This window comes from Lissotriton vulgaris, chromosome 1_1, assembly GCF_964263255.1.
Source record: "Lissotriton vulgaris chromosome 1_1, aLisVul1.2, whole genome shotgun sequence".
NCBI lineage: Eukaryota > Metazoa > Chordata > Amphibia > Caudata > Salamandridae > Lissotriton > Lissotriton vulgaris.
This window is the reverse complement of record NC_141685.1, coordinates 410113396-410140619: the sequence shown is the minus strand read 5'-3', so window position 1 is coordinate 410140619 and position 27224 is coordinate 410113396. Positions and strand designations below refer to the sequence as shown.

General features: G+C 41.8%; 1 protein-coding gene across 3 annotated transcripts in view; it reads left to right on the top strand.

The window, feature by feature from the left end:
- The window catches only part of USP24 (ubiquitin specific peptidase 24), a 1909144-nt gene that overhangs the window by 163933 nt on the left and 1717987 nt on the right, over positions 1–27224 (top strand). For all 3 annotated transcript variants that reach the window (XM_086952711.1, XM_086952716.1, XM_086952707.1), the window contains exon 9: positions 11069–11143. In XM_086952711.1, the coding sequence (XP_086808837.1) occupies positions 11069–11143 (75 nt within the window). The remainder of the gene's footprint in view (positions 1–11068; positions 11144–27224) is intronic.

Below are 27224 nucleotides of genomic sequence, written 5' to 3'. Positions count from 1 at the left end.
GGTAGCATAATCCAGCGGGTAATGTAGTCTATTTATGCGAGTCAGTACTGTGCCGTAATCTCTGGTAATACGAATGCCCAGATAACGCACATCCTCCTCACACCACTCTAAGGGGTAATTCAGCGGAAAGCGAGTCCTTACAGTCGTAAGGGGAAAGACACAAGACTTTCCCCAGTTAATGTGAATCCCTGAGAGTTTCCCAAAGACAATGAATTCTCTGAGGACCGGATTTAAATTTTGTTGTGGGTCTCGAATATATAGTGTGATATCGTCGGCATATAGAGATGGAAGTATCGCCTCGTATTGCACCATAAGGCTTTATCATTATGGTGTTGCACAGTTTCGCCGCCAATGGTTCAACCGCAAGTGTGAAAAGTAAGGGGGGTCAGGGCACCCCTGTCGGGTGCCTCTGGTGATCGGGAATGCCTGGGATATGTGTCAGTTTATTAGTTCCTTAGCAACTGGTAAGTGGGATAGTAGCTGGATCTAGGAGAGGAAAAGGGGCAGGAAACCCATTCGTAACATCGCCCCGAAGATATAGTCCCACTCCATTGAATCAAAAGCCTTAGTAGCATCCAAAAAAACAGCTGCCAGGGGTAGCTCAGGGGAAACATTATTTAAAACGGTAAAGAGGGTTCTTAAATTATGGGAGGTAGCTCTCCCCGGTACAAGACCAGATTGGTCGGGGAGAATCAGATTTTCCATCAATAAGCTAAGCCGGGTGGCAATAAGCTTGGCTAGTATTTTTGCATCACAATTGAGGATGGACAGTGGCCTATATTAATCGCACTGACTGAGTGATTTCCCGTGCTTCAAGAGCGAAATGATGAAGGACTCCCTCATGGATGGTGGGAGGCAGCCAGCGTCCAGTGAATCTTCGTACACCTCGCGCATTATAGGGGCCATCTGATCTATATACGTTATGTAGAACTCTATAGGAATGCCATCCGCACTGGTAATCTTCCCCGATTGCATGTGCATGATGGCCTCCCTAACCTCATCTAGCTCAAACGGGGCGCACAAAAACTCCAGCTGCACATCGCTCAGCCATCCCAATGCCATATCTCCCAGATAACTCTCTAGATTCAAACCATCTGTCCTGTTTGTGGTGTAGAGTTGGGCATAATGACTTGTAAAAGCATTGAGTATATTTGTGGTGTCTCGGTAGACCATTTCATCCGGCCCGTCGAGCTCTAATACATAGTTGGAATAGCGTAGCTTTCTAATCGTGTCTGCCAATGCCTTGCCCAGCCTTTCTTCCTCCCCACGGGCTACCCAGTATTTACCCCTGAATCGTGTTTCTCTCTGTGCTTTGTCCATGTAGTCTGTGAGCGTATCTCTGAATCTAAGCTGAGTGAGACGGTCCGGGGCCATTTTCGCTTCTAGAGCCTTAAGCTCTGGTTCTAATTTTAACAGTGTAATAGTGATGTCTTTGACTACACTGGAATCCTTTGATATGCAGAACCACCGGAGTGTGACCTTGAATGTCTCCCAAATGATCTCCACACTATCTACTGAGTCCTTATTTCGTATGAAAAAATCCTTCACTTCTTCCTCCAGTTCTGCCTGAAATACCGTGTCTAATTGGAAGGAGCATGTAATCTCAAGCTGCTGTGTGAAGGGCCATAGCCTGATGAGGACAGTGTGAGTTTGACCGGGGTGTGGTCTGAGTAGGTTCTGGCCAAGTGCTGCACCTTAAATATAGCTGGACCCAGCCCTCAGGACAGAAACCAGTAATCCAACCACGCCCATGATGCTGCTTGCGCAGTGTAATGTGTACCCTCCAGCTTGTGGGGATGTGTGTCTTCAGGCATCTATCAGGCATCTATCAGGTGATAAGTAGTCAGCGTGTCCTGCAGAACGGTACATGCTTTAGTTTAGTGATGGGGAGCAGGGGGGGACCTGTCAATGGTTGGGTTACACGTGACATTGAAGTCTCCTCCCCAAATTATGTGGTTGGAGCTTATGTCTAAGAGTGTGGCCGTTCCCCTTGCGTAGGATGAATAAAAGGAAAAGATTCTATGTTCCTCCCACCTGCATGCAAAATTATTAGTGTTCTGAGGATTAAAATGCGTTTCCTGTAACATAGCTATGTGTACTTGATGCCTGTCTAAATAGGCCAATATGTGTCTTTTTTTCCTTGGGTCCCCTAGTCCCCTAGTCCCCTGATGTTCCATGTGATAATATTAAGTTTCTCGGTATCACTTTTAGCCATGGACCTTTATATCTTGCAATAAAGGGCGTTGTGCTTTTAGGGTGTATCCCAATTCATGGATGTGTGCAAGATACAGATCTATACTGTGTGCCGACTGCAAAGAAACTAAATTGCGCACCATACATACTGGACTGTTAAAGAAGACATCTTGATTTGTTAAAGACATGTGTAAACTTAAACATTCCCCCCTGTCCCCACCCACTGAAGCAGCCCCAACTTGCCAGAAGTGATCGCCCACCCTCCGTCACTTGTCCCCATCAAAAACAAACAAAATAAAACATACGCTGCAAGATCTATGCAGTTAAAAGCGGGGAATGCCCGTTGGGGGGAACCCCTAGGTGCCAGCACAGGTACTCTCCTCGCCCGTAGAGTCCATGTCGGACGGAATGGCTGGGCTCTGGGGGCAGAGGGTGCCTGGCGTGCCATTAGAAAGAGCTCAGATTGGCCTACCAGCTGAACAAATTGTGTCCCGTGAGGTAGTCCCAGCTGTCCAGCTGTCTTTCGGGCAACAGCGAACACCAGTGTAGCGTTCATTGTGGGTCATCTTCCGCTCCCATCGAAGAGGATTGCTGAGACGACGACAATGGCCCAGTATTGCGACCTGTACGTTTCTAATGTTTTAAGCACTTGTCCACTACCTGTGGTTTAGTGAAAAAACGTTGTTTGCCCTGGTGAGTAACTCTGAGGCTTGCTGGGTATAGTAGCGCATAATACATTTGGGCCAGTCGTAGCTTTTTTTTAACTTCTGTGAATTTGCACCTCTCCTTGAACTGTAGGGGTAAAATCCGTATATATGGAGAACGTATTGTCATTGTAGGATAGTTGTTGTTTGCTTCTCGCTACATGGAGTGCAACATCCCAATCCCTATAGTTCAAAAGTCTTGCTATGATGGGGCGTGGTGTGCTGCCCGGTGGCGGGGCGGTCCAAGGGTACGGTGCGCATGTTCTACTATAAACTGATTGGACAAGGATTCTGCTCCGATAGACTAAATCAGCAGTTTCTCGACGTATTCCTCCATCTTCCCTGTCTTGGTCGACTCAGGGATCTTTAGGACGCAAATATTATTGCGCCTAATTTGCGCTTCTAAGTCCTCATTCTTCGCAGCAATGAGTTTCAGAAGTTTACCCATGTGGGCGATTTGTGTTGTGGCCCGGGATGTTGTGTCCTCAGTAGCCTAAATGCGGGGTTCTGCCTCTTTTATGCGGTCCTCATGCCCCTCCAGATTATGCGCGATGGCGTCCATGCATGTCGACATTGTCCACCTATCCACTACCTGGCTATGTACTTGCAGTGCTGTTGCATGCGCCCAATAAGTAAAGGAGATGATTTGCGCCGTATCTATTGTTGGGCGGGTGTAGATGAAGCAGTGGTGTGAGGGGTGTTCCTCTTATGCCCGCTGGAGCATGGTTGTTGGGGTTGTAGGCAGGGAGCAGCCCCTCTAGATCACCGGTTGCGAGCAGGCCAGTGCAATCAGTTCTTTGTGCCCTCAAGCACGTGCTTGCCCCTGGGTGGAGTCGGGCCGGTCTGGTGGGTTCAAGGAGGTCAGTAGACTGGTCTTGGCGAGTCCATGTATGTGCAGCAGTACTACAGTCTAGTCTAGTCTAGTCTGGATACTTGTATTGCGCAACATATCACATCCCAAGGGAGTCTCAGAGCACCAGCACAGTGGGAAGTCAAGTTTGGCGCTGGAGCAAGTCCCCTAAAATAGGGCACACAAGGGTTGGGGGAAGTCCGGAGCGTTGTCTGTGTTATGGCGCTGTGGCAGGAGCCTCACACCATCAAGCGCGCCTGCATCTAAGCGCAGCTCCTCGTATAGGCAAAAACAGCATGCGGAGAAGGATCGCGCTGCTTGCCCAGCACCACGCAGCACAAGATGGGGGTCGGCCGCACTTGGTCGCGTAGTGGCGCTTGCTCAGGAATTTCAGGCGCTCATAAACAGCTGGTAGAAGGGTACAGGTAAGCGGTTGATTCTTGGCTCTATGTTCCGTCCCCTTGTCAGGACCATGTGACAGCTTGTGAGGAGAAGAGCTGTGTCCATGGATTGCGCCGCTAAAAAGGCAACAGCAGGAGGTAAGAGCAGGCCGCAGCGCTGTGTTGCAGGCGTTTATGCCAGTGAGGGCAGCGCGAGTGCTTCGGGTGGCCTCTGGGTGTAGGAGAACATGCCAGGGTGGTAGGGGTTACGTGTCCTTGGCCGCCAAGAAGTCCGAGAAGGGTGACAGTAGCGAAGGTCCCGCGCAGCGCTCCACCTACCGCTTCCAATGTTGCCAAGTCCAGTGCAACCCGCCCCAAATGATAGTCTCTCAAGGCAGAGTCTTCGCTCACTGTGCTGCGTCAGCCGGTGTATCGAGCCGGTCTCTGGCCCCCGGTTCCGCTGCCCGACTTGCACTGTTGGGCCTAGGCGCCTTGTGGGGGGCCGCAGACTCACGTAGTTACTGAAGCCGCTCCTATGCTCCACGCTGCTTCGCCCGCTCCTGCGGCAGAATCTTGGCGTTGTCGTAGTGGGAGCAGAGATGACCTAATATGGCCTCAGCAGGTCGAGAGCTGTGCCAGGCTGTAGGTTGAACTGTCAGCAGGGCCGCCGAGTAGGATAAATTAAGGATTTAGCCGCCAGGCTGCATGACTCGAGCGGAACAGGTTTACCTTTTTTGACCATGTAGTTTATTGCGATTGTATTTGAACTAGTTAATAAAATCCCTGTCCATAGTTCCAGGAAGCAACTCTGGGTTATTCAATTAGGGTTACATTGGGGATAGATACATGGAAATACCACCCCTTTGAACAACGTTACAGTGGATTAATGTAATCTGAATGGATTTCAGTTGACTCTGTGGATTGTTTTAGATGAATATGTGTATTCTAAGTTTACCCAAAGTTTACAACTTTTAGGTGTGGTAAGATCCAACAAAGTTTGTAATTGAGTGGTAAGCCCATATCATTAAATTTGAGGAAATCCCAAGCATTCTTCATACTTTCTACGATGGAGGATTCTCTTGCGCACACACAGGGATTTACCTCTCCAAGTCAAAGTCAGCAATTTCTCTTGAATGTGTTGTAGTGTTTCTTTTGGAAATGTGAGTGTTGAGATCTGGGCAACGTACAGTAACCTAGGGATGACATTCATTTTAATGTAGGCTATTCAGCCCAAACTGGAAATGTCAAGCTTCCTTCATCTTTAAATATCTTTTAAGGAGTATGTTAATCTCATACAGTTATTGCCTCTGCGCAGACATTTGGTCCCCCACATATTCCGAATATCCTGTTGCTGTCCCAAACCCTAGTATACTCAACAACTCAATCCAAGTATTCTGCATGTGTAGGATACCCATTGCGACAGATGTTTTATTATTAATTTTAAGGGCAGAAACTATAGAGGGCCCAATTCGTTTATGAGAACTGGGAGTGATGTTACAGGACAAAACAGACCTTGTTGTCCGTGAATAATACCAATTTGTAAGTGATTTGTTTTTTAAGAACCACACCCTTCATCTGAGGGTTAGTTAGTATTTACTTTTTGGATGAGTGGTTCTAAACCAAGGGCACAGATACTGGGAGGGAGGGGGCATCCCTGACATGTGCCACTACTTAAAGTTAATATTTTGCTATGGTTATTAAGGATTTTCAATGACGTGAAAAGCTGGACAAAGTTTTCTTTGATAAATCATTTGATTCAGGGACCCAACTCCGTTTTGCCCAGGAGCTTGAACATATAGTTTTAATCTAGCCCATCAAATGCTTTCTCCGTGTTGAGTGACGGGTATCAAAGTTTGTGTTTGTACTGCTCTCTAGCACAAATTGAGAGCATGTGAACATTATCTTGAGCCTGCCCTCCCCCTAATGAATCCTGATTGCACATGTTGAATTAAAATGGGCCAAATTCTCCCTATTTGTTTGACTAATATTTTGCTGTACATTTTAACATTATTCAGCAGAGCTATGGGCCTATACAATCTGCAGAGTTCAGGCCAATCGTGGACTTTGAGAACTAGAACTGTTTTTGGATTTCAACATGGATTGAGAAACTAACTCTATATCCAAGAAAGAATGAAACATTTGGGCCATGGGTATCAACAAAGTTGTGGTTAAACTGTCCGGCCTGGGGCTTTTTTACTGTAATCTGCCTGGTGCCATGGGTATGTTTACCTTAAAGGTCCGTGTAGTATTCATTAACTACCTAAATTATGTCATCAGTCTCCGTTGTCTTGATACCTCAGGGGAGAATCAGGATTTCTTTATATTCCTATTGGATCAGTTGTATTTTTTAAGCAAGAAGTCTATCACCTTTATTGCATTTTCTATATGAGTTGTTTGGTACAGAGTATATTTGTAGCGATTTTGCTCCTAGAAAAATGTGTTCCAGTTCTCCCTAACCTTTTGTAAAACTCTGTAGGATTTACAAGAGGCCATTCATGTTTCTTTTTAAGACGAAGACTTCCCTCTCCAATGTCACTTTTAGGTCTGTTTCTTCGGAAGAAATTGATAGTATGTGATAAGATTTCGCCATGTAAGATCGTTTTGGCCTCATCCCACCTTGGTGAGAGAGATGTAGATATCTTGTAATTTTCACAAAGGTAATGGCCAAGGGATTTCGTGATAGCGTTGCACACCATGGAGTTCCGAAAAACTACCTTGTGTATGCGCCATTGCCTAACGGGAAACAACTCAGGTGCTTCCAAGTCATATTGCAGAAACACAGGTGCCTGGTCTGATAGAATCTGTGTTCCAAACCAACTCGATTGAAATCTGAACAAATGTAATTTTTATGTATATTATATCCAGTCTGGATGAAGTTCTGTGGACATTCTAGATCGATGGTAATGCTCTTTTACCCCATGTGATGTCCCCCATAGGTTTGCTAAATCGAACTTCCCAGTACCCTCCAGGAATGTCGAAGTAATTTAGGGACCACTGTGTTTAACTGTCGAGTGATATAGTGTGGGGTCTGTGGTTGCATTAAAATCGCCACTGAGTATCAAAAGGCCCTCCATTAATTCAGCAATTATTTTAAATAAATCCGTTTAAAATCGGGCTTTTTTATGCCTGGTTCCATAAGTACAAGACCGAGTCCTCTGGGATTCCTCCAGTCCCACTTGAGTATCAAAATGTGCCCTTCATTATTTATGTGAGTGCAATCTGCATGGAGCTGCAACCCTTTTAGAAGGAGTATCACACCCCCTTTGTTTTTGTAGGTACTGGAGATGGTATTGCAGAGGGTAAAGCAGCATAAAGAGTCTGTGGACATCCTTCTGTTTGTGTGTTTCTTGCAAAAATGCTTTGGCTGGATCATTACAATACATCCACTTAAACTGAGACTTTCTTTTTAAGGGTGAATCCAGCCTTTTGCGCATTACATGTTAATATATTAACCGACATCATTGGGAAGTAAGTTAAGACTCAGAATGTTATGGCCTAGTTTCATTACAGCATACCACAATAGAGGGCTATGCCCAAGTCTACACTGTCTGGGAATTATATCTAGTTGTGTAAGTTTGGTATTGAGGGATAGAAACGTATTTGGAGATAGCTGAACACCAAGAATAACAAATTAACATAAACCTATAATTGATAAGTATAATTAGTCCAACTTTCAATCCACCCGGAGATAGTAACAGAGTCAAGGGAGTCCTGGGGACACTGCCCTTTACTTTTTTCTTATGACTGATGTGATCAAAATACAATGTCTGTCGTTGGACTCCTCCATACAACAGGGAGACACATTTCGTAATCTTTTTAGACTTCCTCAGGCCTAGGAAGACAAGAGAGCCTGAGCCTGGAATTTAAAAGAAACAAAAAATTCACACCTCTAATATATACATGCAAAACGCATCCCTCTCTATACATAATTATACCAATAGTACCATTAGTCACACTGCATGATGTGGGTACACTAGAAACTAGTAGATTATGGTATGCCTGGAGAATGTGAAGTACTAAGTATGCGTGCCACATGTGTCAGATAACCATTGTACATACCGGTACATGAAGTTCATTGCGTCATGCATATTTCGAATCACAGCATACATACCAAAAAAGATAATACTCCTCATTGCAGGTCATGGTAAAGCCTTTGTAAATACATATGACCCCTATAATATGTGATCTTGGAGCAAGTCAATCATGAACCTTGGTAATAAAACTGGTGCACCACAATTCTAATAACCATGCATAGACATGCATGTGCTCACTGCACTGCACTGCACGGCACTGCACTACACGCAAATCCGCATAGAAGAGAGACTCTCCAATCCTTCACCCACAACTAAAAATCCTGTGCAGGAGAGAAAAATTAATAGATGTGGATGACTGTGTGAAATAAATTTAGTGCATAAAAAGATGGGGAGATAAATTACCATTAGCGTATTATATACAACTCCTAAAAATAAAGCTGAAAAATATCAAAAATCTGAATAAGAAGCTCCATGCAACTGTATGATCATCAAGGCACCATAAGAAATCACATTGCCTTCCTCCTAGTGACTGAGGGAAAAATAATTCAAACTACCTTGTAGAGAGACACTGTGCGAGTGGTCCTATCTATCAGTGACCGTGACAGTGAGTGTGGAAGAGTGCTGGCTTTTTGACACCGTGACCGCATAATAAATCAAAGCCTGCGGTAGACTTGACTTGAAACATACATGCTAGCAGGGGTCATGTGAGTTGCATGGATCTAGGCGGCCATTTTGAAATGTGGTGTGTATTATGCCAGGCTACAAAATTCAACAAATGAGATTGTTATTAACTCCATAATTCGTAGATCAACAATTCCTATTACTGAGAAATATTGCTTACATAATACAGAAAATCTACTGTATAGCATACATTAAAAATAATCAGCAAATGTTCATATATGACTAATGTAAAAGGTTCAGAATCTATACAAAAGGAATCGCACTGCAGATGTATAAACAAACTGTCTTTACAAATGTACCTATTGTTTACAGCAGCTGTAGACTACAAGTGTCACGTATATGAAGTTACATCAGAAACCTTTGCTTATAGTATGCACTTATCAATGAGTACATTAGCAAGAGAGTGCTGCGAGAACTTATAAATAATCATACATGAGCTCTGGTATTTGATTATGTGCCATTCATGAGCCACGTGTAGAAACTATACAGTACATATACCATCACAGTAAAAAGAAGAAAAAAAACAATTGGTAATTTATATCAGGGACCCTATTTCATCCTGATTATTGAGGCCTATAGTGGCTGTACAGGACTTCTAAATCATTGTTGCCTTGATATTTGACAGAATGGATGCAGTGGGTAACCCCTAGGGTCACATTGCTCAACAAAAATGATTGACAAGCAACTCATCTTCAGAATGATTTATACTCTTATAGTGTTCGACCATTGGTACGACTTGTGTGTGACACCTGATATGAGACTTGTTTTGAAGAATGCGTGTCTTGACAGGATGTGGTTTGACCTGTATACAGCTTGTCGCAGGGGCATTTCACATAGTAGTTGAAAGAATAATGCAAAGCTCAATAGAATTTTCCAATATTTTGGATGATGCGATTAACTTTATTGGCCTTAGGATTGGAAGTGAATGCGCAAGTTGATCATTTTATTTTTGTTCACACAGTGTTTCACGCGAAGTAAACCTGCTCTTTTCAAGGCGGTCTTATCCTGCTTCTTAGGGTAACCTCTATCAGTGAGTTTATCAACAAGAATATTTGCATTCTTGAAGTAATCATCCTTACTAGTGCAATTCCTCTTAATATGGAGGAATTGACCAAAAGGAAGTTTTCTTTAATGTTCTTGGATACTTACTTAAGAAGTATAACACATTTCGATCTGTGGGTTTGACGTATAAGCTGACCGCTATTATCTTTTCTTTCTTCAATCAAAAGGTTATGGAAATTCAATCTTATAGAATCATACGTGATTGGGAATTTCATATCTTCTTTCCTTCTGTTTAACCATTTGTAGAATTTGACCGGGTCCTGGTCCAGATGATAAAGACGTCATCTATATAGCGATACCATTTGTTCATTGTAGCTTAAGCACCTTAGGCATAATTTATCCCTACAGTAAATCGTTGTTTTTGTTTCCAACAAATTATTTCAGAACAGAAAGATTTTATTTCTATTATTTACTGAAATTCTAGTTTCAAAGATTTAATGGAACTTATTTGAATGAAGAAACATTTGCCATATTTTCTAATTTTTGGAGACTAGGTGAGCTCTGTAGGAGAATTCCTTTCTGCCAAAGTGCTAATATTAAAATAGAAGCTCCCCTGGTTTCTTTTTTCAGACCTTGCAGTGCTTTCTTTCTGAAAGGACCTGAAATAAATTGGGTCTGCTTCATTTTTATATTCTGAGATGTCAAGGTATCTCTCACAATCAAGTACCAGAGAAAATCTAGAAAGAAATCAATTTGCCTAGTGAAATTGTTGTTACAAGTAAACATCTGCTTCAAACATGAGTATGATTTTACATACATTCTACTTTTATTAAGGCTTAATGATGTGACATTGTTGTCCAAGCTTTTATGCAATTGTGTATTTCTTTTTGTTTACGCGACGCACATTATCCTAGATTTACTACACAAGGGCATCAATGTAATTTTAGTAGTCTTTAAGACTCTTAAGTACCTTCTACTAAGAATGCTTGGTGACACATTTCTACATAGCCACAGCCATTGTATGACTTTTCAAATTAACTGTCTAACCCTAATTTTTCCTAAAAGGTTTCAAGAACGTTGTAGCATGGTCTTCCTTTTGAGAGGGCTTTGTGTGAAACTTAAGTGCTGTTTCTGTTTTGGAAATATTAGAGACGGGCGTATAATGATTTTATGTACATTTTATCCACATTCATCAGATTCAGACAATAATTCTCTCTTTTACAGCCGATGCTGGATCCAGTCATTCATAAAATGATTAAATACGTGCAGAACGTTGAAGAGAAAGATCTTAAAGACAAGGTAATTTATTTTGCAGTGGCATTTAGAACTTTGTCATAAATCATATTTTTGTCTTATTAGTTGATATACTTCACAGATTAAAAGTGAGTTTAGAGGAGCCCTATATACATGGCATCTCTAATTGGCAACTCTGTCTGGAGTAAATTCCCAACACAGATATGTAGCCATTTAAATTTGTAGGTCTCCATGACATTTAATTAAATTTCAGATGAGACAGAATAAATATATATAACTAATGCTGAACAGCAGCTCATTTGTGACCTTCTGTTAATTGGGGTTGCTGCTCCGTAGTAATGTAATTTTTTACTGGGTCCTTCCTCTGCTCTACAAAAAACAAGCAAGAGATTAACTTTGTGCAGACATGAAGGAATTAAGGGAATGGTACCCAGGACCCACATATGTAAGGGGCAATATGCCTACACCCCTAAGACTATGATGTTGGTGGTGAATATAATCCCTATTAGCCCTATAATGCTACTAGTAACGAGGCATGGGCCGGACTGGGTAAAAGAGCTTGCCTTAACAATGCTGGGCATTAATTACCAAATTGAAGTGAATTGCGGATGAATAGATGTCTGTGTGATGAGGCACCTACATAACCCGTTCAACAAAGTGAAAAACTGCAGTTGCTCCAAATGGTTTGGTTATTTGAAATAGAAGTAGCTTAGCAGAAATTACTTACCAACCTGTAATATGGCTGTGATAAGTCAGGGGAAAAAATGGCCCTTTCTATCATAGTTTCAGGAGCTATATGAGTACGTATATTATTCAGCCTATGTTCCAGTGCTTGCTGAACTAATTTGTTACTGGAGGCAAAGTCATTTAACTGAGAACACATGGTAGGCATCAATACCGTGTGTGGTCTTTTCTTACAGATAAATACAGAAAGACCACAATGTGAGGCTTTAGAGGCATGTGAACGTCAACCATTTGTATTCCAAGAAATGCACCTAGACATCTAACATGAGATGGATGGTCCTCTACAGAAGGGTCTTTTCCTGTAATTCTTGCATTATTGGGTTATTTTAGAAAAATGTAACTACAAAAAAATTATCTTTGACAGATTGAATCTGATCAATAAAAAAGCCACTCAATTAGAATGGTCTCTCTAATAATTACAGTAATGCTTCACAGATCACATTGAGTGCAGCCATGCCTGAAAAAGAGGAAAAAAAATCCTCTTTCATAAAAGGCAGTACAGCATATAAATGCTGGAATTTTTAAGTACATGTTTTGATTCGGACATGACTTCACACTTGATTATTCTGCTTTGGTCCCAGTTGGAAATTATGTTTCTAGGTCATTTAGCCTGTACTATTGTATATATATATATATATATATATATAGATATATATATATATATATATATATATATATATATATATATATATATATATATATATATATATATATATATATAAAAAACTGTTTTTATTTTTTAACTGAAACAAAAGAAAACCATAAAAAAACAAGACAATAGTCAGCAGGTATATCTCGCAGGTCTAAAAAAAAATATAGCAAGTAGGAGATATAGTTGGTGGGAATACAGAGTGTATTACATTGCATTCCCTTTCCTAGGTCTCTCGCCCTTGTTCTATTATATTTAAACTGTTGATCTGTACATTAAAATATTACACCAACAGTTGCCCTGTCTTGTGCATTGGGTTGTCTTTTGCAATGAACTAAGACATTTTTACTGTTCCTTCAGATTAGTTTGCTCATCTGGTCTGTAAGTCCAGTCTGGCAGCTGGTGTGGCTCAGAGCAGTACAAATGATGTCTGCATGTACTTTATGGTACCATGGTATTCCCTTAAAATCAACATGTGAATATATTGATTAGCAGGTGGTACCTCTAAAATTCTCTCTCCCCGGTCTTCACAACTCTGTTTTCAAATCAGTGCTGTATAAATACATTGGCACATGTATACATGTACTGTAGCTTCTCCTTTTGGGAATATCACAATAAACTGAAATCATTTGAACCGTAGAGAATTTCACATTGGAAGTTTATTCTAAATACTTATCTAAGTTAACTATTACATTTGGAGTGGCACAGTCCTCCGTTATCTTGGCTTGATGCTTGACATATAAACAAAATAAAGGTGTAATCTGCACTGATTCTTATTCCAACCACAATTTATTTAGTGGTTTGATTAAGAAGCATGATGAGGCAGCTAGAAAATGTTTATTGGAATTTTCATTTATTTTGAATAGTATTTAGTTTGAAATTGCATAGTTGTCTTCGCATATGTCTGGGCCTCGTCCAATCTCATTGGTGTGCCGGTGACTTCATAAATATAAAAAACATATAGCTTGTTGGTACAATTACATTTTCAGTTTTTGGACTGTAGAATAATCAGCAAGTGGTTTTCTGCAGTTTAAGTTACTAGCAAGACAGAATATGAACCCGTGTTTTAGAGCATTAGAGTATCAAACATATATTCAATACCAAGTGTCAGGTCTCTAGACAATATCAGACGTTAATACTAAAGTACATGCAGAAGTACATTTTAGATTATTATTTTTTTATAAATCTTTTTATTATTTTAAACAAGATGTTGATAATAGAGTGAACAGGATTGACAGCAGGATAAACATGGAACAACAGAATAATCCCTGAGAGGCCAACAGTAATGAATACGGAATAAGACTTACAACCTTACAATCAGTAGACAATTTAAATGCGGACCCTCTGGACCTCCCACCCATAAAATCGAAACAGCAAAAGAATCATGGCAACCAGACACTGGAATTCGAAAAACAGAATCAGGATATTTCAACAACATTGCTAGTATAGGAAAAACTTAAAAAGAGATTGAGAAAAAAGGTAAACCATATTAGCGATAGCAGAAAGAAAACAAGAAACGCCAACCCCCCCCACCCTGCACCCCTGCAACGGCTATCGCCTAACCCCCACTAGCAGTGTGCCTGTCGCCCCAACTAACTAAATTCTAAAAGTAGAAAAGAGAAACTGTGGGGGAGGGCATTTCCATATAAGCTCCCGGTCCCCTTTCCCCTTGCCAGAGACAAGCACCTCCTATGATGAAAATTCAATAATATCTATAATCAACAATAGAGAAATTAGGGGGAGCCATGATGCACCGTCCAACCTCCCGCGAGACCAACAGCCACGAAATCTACGTCCATTAAGGCCGTAATACCAGCTACAGTTGATCACTCTCAGCCCTGGCCCTTCCGAACCATTATGTGAACCCCTCCCATTACTTCAGCAGGAGAACAAAAGTGAAAAAGGAGTCTAAATAAATGCAGTACAATATAATTCAAAGTCAGCAGGTTGCCAAGAACTTCTGCAGCACAGGAACACTCCTTCATGGACGGATAGTCCCAGTGTAGTTTCCTCCAAGATCGGAAAGTCACCAAAGGGGGAAAGGATGGAACAGAAGTCCAAGGACAATTACCCACAAGATTCTCTGGGAAGGGAACGCAAATAGTCTACCAAAGTCAGCGATGATGGTAGGTATGCCAATATGTTCAAAACACTGGGTTCAGGATTTTCCAGGAGACCAACCAAGGGCTGCTGCTCCTCTTGTCGCACGGGGCTCTCGTTCAGATTCAAGATGGTCTTAGCCGAAATCATAGATTACGGTAATACTTGAGATGTAACCGGGTCCGGTTCCACGCACTCCATCACCAATAAGCCCGTCATCATTTTGTGAATCAGGGCATCCACATGGGAATGAAATGCCCCGATGACTGCCAATATCCTCTTTAGCGACGGCTCACTCTCCGTCTGGTCCATTTCTCCACGCTCAGCAACGATCATGTTCACTTCCCCCGGGGAGATGGCTTCTTCGGGGGGGAACGACAGGAGCGGAACGGACGACGTCAGAGGGGACTGGTCAGTTTCAGCGGCGACAATATGTATCTCGCTTCGAGAGCGAAGACCCCACCGAACACTGGCCGGGCCACACTGGGTCTGCGGGTCAGGGACCTCCACCCCCGACCACTGTAGTGCCACGTCACTCCTCCCTCAATGTAGTCAGGCAAGATGAGCGCCGGCGAGATCGGGCAAAGAAAAAACCTCCACCTCGGTGGACCGGACCCTGACTGCCACTCACGGCCGATGTTGTTCAACTTCGACAGCCAGATCAAAACTCGAGGCCCCGGCTCTCCTGCTGGATCAGGCTGCAAACTTCAACTCAACGCAGCTCCATCACCCAAGCGAATTAAGTTTTCGGAATTACACCATCGGAGTGAGCATCGGTTCATCTACACGGAGGTCGGGCGTAAAATTAGGATTATCGACAGGATCTTCTGGCAGGATACGGAGGTCGGCGGAGCCGGGAGCCTAAGCGGCCATCTTGGTTGCTAGCGTAGCTCCTCCCCCACATTTTAGGATTTAAATGCATTCACAATGATGTGGAATACCAGTATTTAAGTACTTTGATGTAAATGCGTAGTACCAAGCCAATAATTTCAACATGACACAGAATTGCTACTACTGGCAACACATTTTCTCTCAAAAAGCAAATACTAGATGCTTCTAATTTGTCAGCATTTGAGAGATAAGAATTTGTCCAATATGTAAAATTGTGAAAATAAAGGTTGATCAATTCGAAGTGGGAATTCTGAAAGATGTACTGCAGTAAACATGTATGAAACATTGAATGAAAGCAACTTTTGTTTTTATAAATGTTTTTATTGGCATTTTCTTGTTTAGTACAAAAACGGTGTAGATTTCCTGAAAAGCATTATCTTGATCAGTATTACATTAACATTGTTGTTCAACAGCAGCCATATATATGACAGTAACAAATACGCTTTCAGAGTTGGTGATTTAGGTTTCCTATCTCTCAGGCTCTTCCCTCCCATCCAGGCCCCTCCTCACCCGGCTACCACTTGGCCCTGGGGATCATTGTGAGCCCTCAATCAGGAGACCGTAATATTTTATCCATGGTTTCCATTTTGTCCGGAACTTTTTCGGACAGCCACGAGCTATATATGTTGTATTTTTACCCTGACATATACATGTCCATTCCCTTACTCCACTCATCTATTGAGGGGCTTTGTGTTGTTCCCAATTTATGTACCAAGTCTCTTTTAGACACCACTATGTCTTAAATTAAGCAGTAACTTCCTTTTGGGGAGATCCACTTCTGTATGTATACCCAGCAAAACAAACTTGGGATCCAGGGGTATTTTGTCCTCTACCATGTCTTCTAACTCCTTAAGCAGGGTTAACCCAGTATGTCGGAATGCGTTGGCATTCCAATATCATGTGGAAATAAGTACCATTGGTCATGTTGCATCTGAGGCAGTTGGGTGTGTCAGCCCTCCCTATGAGATGCATTTGAGCTCTATCATAGTATATCCTTTGAAGATATTTAAATTGAATCAATCTAAGGTGGGACCTGATAGCCACCTCTCGGGGTGCATCAATGCAATGTCCCAATCCAGATCATCAATCTCGCCTAGATCGACCTCCCATTTTGCTCCCAATTTCAGGAGGGAGTCCGGTTTGTTTATTATGGTTTGATAAGTCCAGGAGTCTGCCTTTTCCTTGATTTCACCCATTAACCCCTTCCATGCTGATGACAGAACGGTTCCGTCATCAGCATCGGCTGAGCTGTGCTGATGACGGAACCGTTCCGTCATGACTCCGCCCGCGCAAGGCGGAGTCAGCACAGGCGGAAAATACGCCCCGCACGGAAGGGGTTAAAAGTAGTCCCTCTAAAGGGGTGTATTCGGGGAGGTTGTCTATGTCTATACACTGTGCCCTCCGAGCTTGTGCAAGCTGTAAGTATTTATAGTATTGTGGCTAGTGCATATCGTACTCTTCCTGGAAGTAGGAAAATGCTTCCAACTCAGCATGGACTATTATTTCTTTAATTTGTGAGATCCCCAGCAAGTCCCATCTCCCCCCCCCCCCCTCCGGAACATCCTCATCAATTTTAATGAATGCCTTTCGGTATCGGTTGATATGTGTTTTGAAGGACATATGAGTTTTGGGAGCACTATCATTTTGTAAAGTGACGCTCTGTCCAGCAACGTTTATGGCAAATATTTCCTTCTTTCGACATCGTGGTAAACACTTTGACCAATCTATAGAGGTTGCGGTTTAGAGCTTCTGTTTGATCAGTGGTGGCATAAATGCCTAGATATTTTATGCCTTTGGGCGCAATCTGGAGCAGACTAATGTGTCCACAAGACCCTCCATCCTGTCCTACTGGATAGAGACCGGACTTTCCCAATTAATTTTATACCCTGCATGAGCCCCGTAGTCTTCAAAACTAGCCTTGATACTTGGGAGCGTTACTTCGGGGATTATGACATACAGAAGGATGTTATCCGCATATAATGATATGCGCTCATCGAAAGGTTCATTCCCTCTCCCCCAGAAACCTGTTATATGCTGATGTGTTCGGATGACACATACCAGAGGCTCCAGCACCAGTAGCAAAGTGGAGGGGGGACAACAGACACCCCTGACGTGTTCCATTTCCTGTTGGAAATTCCTGTGACACTACTCCTTTGAACCGTGCTCTGGCCAGGGGTCCTTCTTGGAGAATGATTATCCATTTGCTAAATGTGGGGCCAAATCCAAACTCTTCCATGGCGGACATGAGAAAAGGCCAGTGGACGATGTCATATGCTTTCTCTGCATCGAGTGACAGGATGAGGTGAGGGTCTGCTTTGGTATTCGCTATCTCCAGCCAGTTATGTAGCCTCCGAAGATTGAGTCTTGTAGATCTCTTAGGCATAAAGCCTGACTGGTCCTAGTGAATGAGGTTGGTTCTCTTCCAGGGTATCCTCATCAATAGTCATAATCATATGAATATTACCGCCCATGTGTGGGACCCCGGAAACATATATAAAACATATGTGAAAACCATATATGTAGCTCTGTGTATGTGTGTGTATATATATGGCGACTGGTGGGCTGTTATTCTTCACGAATAAAAAGCACTGAAACGAGAGCACGGAGTCTGTGGCTTTACTCAATTTTCGTCTTCAGCGCGAGCTGTGTTGATTTCGGACTTTTGGAAATATATATATATATATATCACGTTCACTCTGCTGCTTGAACGACCCTCAACCAGACAACGCTGATGCCGTCGGTAGCAGCAGCCGCTACCTTAATGCTGTGAATACTGGATCCCACCAAATAGAAGGAAGCAGAGACGGCACACCAGGAAACCTTGCACAAAAACCCTTTATTGTGCACTCGTTAACCCAAGACGACGCGTTTCGGCGTAAGCCTTTTTCAAGTCGTCGTCTTGGGTTAACGAGTGCACAATAAAGGGTTTTTGTGCAAGGTTTCCTGGTGTGCCGTCTCTGCTTCCTTCTATTTGGTGGGATCCAGTATTCACAATATATATATATATATATGACTTCTTATCAAAATTGCGTAATGTGGTATGTCAGGAGAGCGATTGGCTAATGATGATTTTTTTTTTTGTTTGCTAACCAGCTTTTTCTACAGACCAGGGGCGTGGCAATGGGGGCCTGCTTCTCTCCCAGTTACGCCTGTCTTCATACGGGGTACTGGGAGGAGCAGGCCCTGTTGAAACAACATGTTGCCACCATGAATTCCAATGTAAAACTTTGGTTAAGATACATAGATGACCTGGTGTTTGTATGGGATGGGACTGAAGAAGGGGTCATTGAATTTATAAAGGAATTGAATGACAACAACCTCAACATTCAACTCACTAGCACCCTTAGCAAACAGTCCATTGTGTCCTTGGATGTGGAGATCTTTGTCCAGTAAAGTAGTCTTCAGACCAGACTATATCGCAGGCCCACAGCAGGGAATACATTGCTACATGCGGATAGTCATCACCCAGCACATCTGATACGCAGTATCCCATTTGGGGAGATGCTCCGCGTTCGGAGAATATGCAGCAATGATCAAGAGTGCCGGCTGGCACAGTCCCTTTGTAGGGCTCGATTCATTCAACGGGGCTATAAGTCAGAAACTATAGACAATGCTATTAAGAGGGCCAACAAGATTGCTAGGGCAACACTCCTGGGCCCAGGTAGTGTTCAACTAAGGTCTTCCACTGAGAAGTCGTGTGAAGAGACCAGACTTATTATGGCATACAATAACCAACATAAAAGTATCCATAAAATAGTCAGAGACAACTGGTTCTTAGTTTCCAGTGATCCCATAATAGGCCCTCTTCTGACTAAAAATCCTAGCATTACCTATCGAAAAGCCCGTTCTATGCATGACAGTCTGGTATCCAGTAGCCCTGAGGTGATTTTTGGATCATGGCTCAGTGAGAGCAAAGGCTTTCTAAGGTGCTCTACCTGTAAAGCTTGCAAACATGGTATCAGTAAAACGGAGGTCATTACTCCCCTATCACCTTTTCCAATTAAAATCAAACAGAAATTGAACTGCAAAAGAGTTCGCAGTTTATGTTCTGGAGTGCCCGTGCGGGCTGAGATATGTAGGTAGCACTAGACCACAAGTGCACAAGCGAATATTACAGCATCTGCGTGCTATCACCCACGCAGATGCAACATATCCTGTAGCCAGGCACTTTGAGAACAAACATGGAAAAGATGCTTCTCTGTTGAGGTACTTTGCGATAGATTGTGTTCCTCCCCAGAGGAGGGGCGGCAATAGGGAGTCTCTACTACGCAAATTGGAGACTCGCTACATAATATTACTTGACACCAAGGCACCGCATGGCCTTAATATCGGAGAGGATTGCCACACTTATCTCTAAGTACCCAGATACTATTTATTGCCAGCTTTCTGCACCTTTTGTGATTTAATCTTGTAATGAAGTTTGTCCTTTTTGAACTGTGGATAATCAATTGTAGTCTTCAAACATGTTCCCTATACCCTCCATGACCTTTTAGTTCAACTGTTTTGATTTATCATTTTTTCACTTTCGTGGTAGCACTTTATTGCCATTACTGTGTTTTGCACAAATAGCGTATTTGCACAATTTACAGTCTCTACCTCAGGTTTTATGCATTTGCCCACTAGGGCATTATCGTACATTGTTTTGATTCCATGTCAACGAAGCATTACAATCAGAGCAATTTTGCACATTTCCATTTGCGTATATTAGCAATGTTTTTTTTTGGTATTTTAATGGTTATATATTTATTGTATATAATTATTTATTCGGCTTTTAACTTTTATACTATATTAAAAGTTTTTTGTAGCCGTTGCCATGTATATTCATACTGCATTTCCTCTACCTGAGAGTCATTCCTTGGTCTATGTTTAATTGTATTGTACTGTAATTCTGGATCAAGTTTGATGCAATGTGCAATTCCGGCATTCATGCCGTAATCTTTCAGTTGCAATAGTATGGAAACATTGAAAGTATTCTGTCTGTTTCTTATCACATGTGATGGCACTTTGCACTTTAAATTGGTGATCAGCCCTCGTGACGATGTCATGTGATCAAGGCTATCTCTAGCCGAAACGCGTGATGGTGGACTGGTGCTGGGCTAATATTCAATAAAAGAAAATTTGCACCATCTTCGGGTCTTGCTGGTTCCTGTTTTCCTGAGTGGCTGAATTTGCTGCATTGGTTAATCTTAGGAGTTCCACATAATTTATATATATATATATATATATATATATATATGTATGTATATGTATGTATATGTATGTATATGTATGTATATGTATGTATATGTATGTATATGTATGTATATGTATATATATGTATATGTATGTATATGTATGTATATGTATATATATGTATATATATATATATATGTATATATATGTATATGTATATATATGTATGTATATATATATATATGTATATATATATATATGTATATATATATATATGTATATATATATATATGTATATGTATATATATGTATGTATATATATGTATATATATGTATATGTATATATATGTATATGTATATATGTGTATATGTATATATATGTGTATATGTATATATATATGTGTATATGTATATATATATATATGTGTATATGTATATATATATGTGTATATGTATATATATATCCTTGCACACTGGTTCCTGCTTCCCCAGCACTACGAGCGCTCAATGTGGGTGCGTTTCCCTACGGCGGAACCTCGCCGTTCCATATGATACACTCCTCCGTTTTTGGCGAAAGAAATGGGCGCACACTCGCTGCCTTCCACAATTGATTTATTCACAGCTTTTACTCAGCTTGGAAACAACAAAGATCAACGCGTTTCAGTGCTCCTGGCACCTTGCTCACGATCACTTGTTTTCATTTTTTTACATCTTTTAAAGTAACCAATGACATGGATGTTACCTCACATCCTGTTTTACTCTAGGCATTGTGGTTATGGTAGTTTTTCATAAAAAGAGTCTCTTTGGTGAAGTTGAGACTGCTAGTTCTGATTGAGGATATTCATTGCTTCATGAATATTGTTCGTTTTGAGTTTACATCCCTCCAGTGGGAATACTTGACTAGCAGTTAATTTTTCAGAGGTCCTTCGAAGGGTTGTTTTCATGTTTTCACCCTCATTTGATTCTTCTTCTTTCATGTATCCTGGGTCACTCATTTCTCTTGGATTTTCACCAACTCATTGTAGTTCCTTATGCGAGGTGGATGTACAGCTCCTCCGATTGGTTCAGGCCATGCGGATATAAGGTTCTGAAGTTGAGGATGTGTCGCGATTCTTTTTGGCGCATGATTTTTTCACGATCTCCTCCCCGTATATTCTTTGGTATGGTTTCTATCCCAAAGAATTTGAGTTTTTGCCAGTCAGCATTGTGCTTAAGCTCCATGTGTTTTGCCACCGCATTTGTTCTGTCCTTATGAGTTGTGGCTCTTGCGTGTTCCATTATCCGCTTTTTCAGCTCTCCCTTGGTACTTCCCACATACATTAGGGGGCAAGGACATTCAACACCATAGACTGTAAATTCTGTTGTGCAAGTAATTAGTTGTTTTATCTGCCATTTTTTGTTGTTGTCAGGTAGCGGTATTTCTCTGGTAGGTTTGGCAATTTGACACATTTTGCAATTATAGCATTTTGCAAAGCCTGTGGTTTTCAACCAGTCTTTCTTTTTGCTTGTGCTGCAATGGCTGTGGATTAGTCTGTCTTTCAGATTTGGGGCTCTTCTATAGGACACCTCCGGGTGTTGGCCCACTATTTTTCCTACAGTGTCATCCAGATGGAGTATTTTCCAATTTTTCCTCATTATTTTTACCAGTTCTTTGCTATTCTCTGAATAGTCCATGATTAGTCGGATTGGTTCCCGTATGCATTTTTCTTTTTCCTTTGGCTTTGTTAGACACTCCTGTCTTGTTTTTGCATTTGCCTTTTTCCAGCACTTTTCAATGTTGCCCCAATTATATTTTCGATTTTTGAATCTTTGTTTTGCTTTGGTACTTTGTTCCTTCCATTCTGTCTCTTCACTGCATATCCTCCTGATTCGGAGGAACTCTCCATAGGGTATGCTGGAGATCAGGGATGCTTGGTGGCAACTCGTCGCTTCCAATGTGGCATTGGTGGCTGTTGTTTTTCTGTAGAGTGTCGTGTGGATATGGTTATTCTTGACATAGATGCGAGTGTCCAGGAAGGTGATTTCAGTGTTGCTGATCTCATAGGTAAAGGATAATCCCGCCGTTCTTGTATTGATGATGTTGAAGTACTCTTGAAATTCATCTTTAGTTCCTTCCCAAATGATCAACAGGTCATCTATGAACCTGATCCAACACATGACCTTACTTGTAAATTGGTCAAATTCTGGTGCCCAAGCTATCTCCTTTTCCCAGTACCCCATCGTGAGACAGGCGTAGTTGGGACTGAATGAAAAACCCATTGCGGTTCCACTGCTTTGTCTATATATTTCTTCACCGAACAGGAAGATGTTTTGTGATAGGCATAGCTCCATCATGTCTAACAACATTTGATTGTGGTTTTTGTACATGATATCTCTTTGTTGCAAAAAATAATTGCAGGCTTTAAGACCTAAATTATTTTGTATGTTTGTGTATAATGATACAACATCCATGGATATTAACTGGTAGCTTTCTTGCCATGGGATGTTTTCCAATCGTCTCAACAAATCGTTGGTGTCCTGTATATATGAGCTCAATTCTGTTACATGGGGTTTGAGAAAGTGGTCTATGTAATTTGAGATTGGTTCTAGCAAAGAGCCCTTTGCCGACAATATCGGTCTGCCAGGTGGTTTGTTGCGGTCCTTATGTACCTTAGGGAGGAAGTATATTGTTGCTGTGATTGGGTGGCTGGTTGTGAGATATTTTTCTTCATCACTGTCAATGAGATTATTTAATTTCCATTGTCTCAGTTTTTCATCTACCTTGATCTTAATTTCTTTTGTTGGGTTTGTTCTGAGTCTTTCATAATATCTCGTGTCTTTTAACTGACGGTGTGCCTCGGTGATGTATGAGCTTTTGTCCCAAATCACAATATTTCCGCCTTTATCGGCCATTTTTATCTCAATTGAGTCATCATTACAAAGATTTTCTAGCCCTTTTCGTTCTTCTTGGGTTAGATTGTCCTGATATTTGGATCCTTTGATTTTATATAGGTCCCGAATCACCGCTTCCTGGAAAGTATCCACCTTATTGCCCGGTGGTAACTGAGGATAGAATTTCGATTTAGGTTTTAGGTTGCTGATGCCTGCTCCCTTTTGTGTGATTGCTTGACTCAGCGTTATTTCTTCCCCGTTCATGGTGTCGAGATTCAAAAGAGTGGTAAAGGCTTCTGCATCTCTTGCCTGTAGTACCGGGGTATCCTGGTTTGTTGTTTCGATGTTTCTCCCGCTTTTATGTTTGTTTTCCTCAAAGAATTTAGCTAATTTGATCTTTCTCACATACAGGTAAAGATCAATCCTTGTTTGGACAATGTTCATTTTCTTTTTCGGGCAAAAATTAATGCCTCGTTTGAGAAGCTTCATTTCGGTTTCAGTGATATTTCTTTTTGAGAGGTTTATGATTTGTAACTCATCCATTACTTCCCCTTCTTCTGGCGCATGCTCCTTGTTTCCGTGCCTATCTTCTCGGATGACTGTTCTGTTCCGATTGCCCCTTCTTGTTTTCTTCTGTTTGTTGTCCAACGTCTGCCTCTTCCTCTTCCTCTTTGTTGATTCTGTGCGCCTCGGCTCTGTTCCCATTGCCTTTGTTGTAGCACGAGGCGCATATCCCCTAAAAAAGGCATCCTTTCTGTGTTTGCGGGAGCCCCTTGTTGTACTTCAATTCCATCTGCAGATATTAGTGAACATGAGGATGAGGCGCTGCTTGACAGGTTTGCACCTCGTTTATCAGGAGACATTTGTTTGATAAAGTCATATTTTCTAGAAAAGGAGAAAATGCAGCCATCCTCATAATCCACTGTGTCCCTCATGAACTTGTTATGTTTGCGTTCTCGTACTGTTTCCTCATGTTTGGTTATTTGGCTGTCCAATTCTTCCTTGAATTTAGTCATTTCGCTGTTTAATTTTAGTGAGATGATTTCTTTTTCCATTTCCTTGAGTTCTTCCTGTATTTTATTTAGGCTGATTTCGATGTGTTTTACCAGGATTGCAACCAGTCCCAGGGAAGATTGGAGGATAAACTCCCCCCATTCCTCTAGTAGTTCGTTTGAGGTGTCTTGATGGCTGGGCATTAGCATTATCCTTAATCCTCTTGGTATCATTTTTGCCTCCAAGTATTTCTGTAGGGCAATGAATTCCCAGGACTTATTTATTTCTTTCCGACTTAATTTTTCCCACAATCTCAATTTACTTTTCACATCCGACTTTTGCGTGTCTGCTTTAGGTGGTTTATCACCTTTGTCTCTTTCGACATTGCCCTTTACAAACATCGTTGCTAACATTTCACCTCTTTTTGCTGCCCTTTGTTCCATTTTTGTTTCCAATTACTGCTGTGTATTTAGAGTTCTGTTCTGTTTGTCGTGGCGTGTGGAGAGGCAGTGCCCGTTCACTATGTGCTTTAAATAGGTGGGAAAGTTCATGCGCGCATCATGCTGTGATGATATTATGCTCGCGCCCTTCAGATCCCAAAGCATCAATGATCGGCACCAAACTGACAGACTTCAAGTTAGTGATTTGTTTACCGCTCCGCTCTGCCTGACACAGTCACGCGCTTACCTTCTCTTCAAGCGCCGTGTGTGTCCCGAGCTGCGGTAATCTTTTCCCGTCAGTGTTCACTCCGGCTGGGTAAATTCAAATCCTTGCACACTGGTTCCTGCTTCCCCAGCACTACGAGCGCTCAATGTGGGTGCGTTTCCCTACGGCGGAACCTCGCCGTTCCATATGATACACTCCTCCGTTTTTGGCGAAAGAAATGGGCGCACACTCGCTGCCTTCCACAATTGATTTATTCACAGCTTTTACTCAGCTTGGAAACAACAAAGATCAACGCGTTTCAGTGCTCCTGGCACCTTGCTCACGATCACTTGTTTTCATTTTTTTACATCTTTTAAAGTAACCAATGACATGGATGTTACCTCACATCCTGTTTTACTCTAGGCATTGTGGTTATGGTAGTTTTTCATAAAAAGAGTCTCTTTGGTGAAGTTGAGACTGCTAGTTCTGATTGAGGATATTCATTGCTTCATGAATATTGTTCGTTTTGAGTTTACATCCCTCCAGTGGGAATACTTGACTAGCAGTTAATTTTTCAGAGGTCCTTCGAAGGGTTGTTTTCATGTTTTCACCCTCATTTGATTCTTCTTCTTTCATGTATCCTGGGTCACTCATTTCTCTTGGATTTTCACCAACTCATTGTAGTTCCTTATGCGAGGTGGATGTACAGCTCCTCCGATTGGTTCAGGCCATGCGGATATAAGGTTCTGAAGTTGAGGATGTGTCGCGATTCTTTTTGGCGCATGATTTTTTCACGATCTCCTCCCCGTATATTCTTTGGTATGGTTTCTATCCCAAAGAATTTATCTCACAACCAGCCACCCAATCACAGCAACAATATACTTCCTCCCTAAGGTACATAAGGACCGCAACAAACCACCTGGCAGACCGATATTGTCGGCAAAGGGCTCTTTGCTAGAACCAATCTCAAATTACATAGACCACTTTCTCAAACCCCATGTAACAGAATTGAGCTCATATATACAGGACACCAACGATTTGTTGAGACGATTGGAAAACATCCCATGGCAAGAAAGCTACCAGTTAATATCCATGGATGTTGTATCATTATACACAAACATACAAAATAATTTAGGTCTTAAAGCCTGCAATTATTTTTTGCAACAAAGAGATATCATGTACAAAAACCACAATCAAATGTTGTTAGACATGATGGAGCTATGCCTATCACAAAACATCTTCCTGTTCGGTGAAGAAATATATAGACAAAGCAGTGGAACCGCAATGGGTTTTTCATTCAGTCCCAACTACGCCTGTCTCACGATGGGGTACTGGGAAAAGGAGATAGCTTGGGCACCAGAATTTGACCAATTTACAAGTAAGGTCATGTGTTGGATCAGGTTCATAGATGACCTGTTGATCATTTGGGAAGGAACTAAAGATGAATTTCAAGAGTACTTCAACATCATCAATACAAGAACGGCGGGATTATCCTTTACCTATGAGATCAGCAACACTGAAATCACCTTCCTGGACACTCGCATCTATGTCAAGAATAACCATATCCACACGACACTCTACAGAAAAACAACAGCCACCAATGCCACATTGGAAGCGACGAGTTGCCACCAAGCATCCCTGATCTCCAGCATACCCTATGGAGAGTTCCTCCGAATCAGGAGGATATGCAGTGAAGAGACAGAATGGAAGGAACAAAGTACCAAAGCAAAACAAAGATTCAAAAATCGAAAATATAATTGGGGCAACATTGAAAAGTGCTGGAAAAAGGCAAATGCAAAAACAAGACAGGAGTGTCTAACAAAGCCAAAGGAAAAAGAAAAATGCATACGGGAACCAATCCGACTAATCATGGACTATTCAGAGAATAGCAAAGAACTGGTAAAAATAATGAGGAAAAACTGGAAAATACTCCATCTGGATGACACTGTAGGAAAAATAGTGGGCCAACACCCGGAGGTGTCCTATAGAAGAGCCCCAAATCTGAAAGACAGACTAATCCACAGCCATTGCAGCACAAGCAAAAAGAAAGACTGGTTGAAA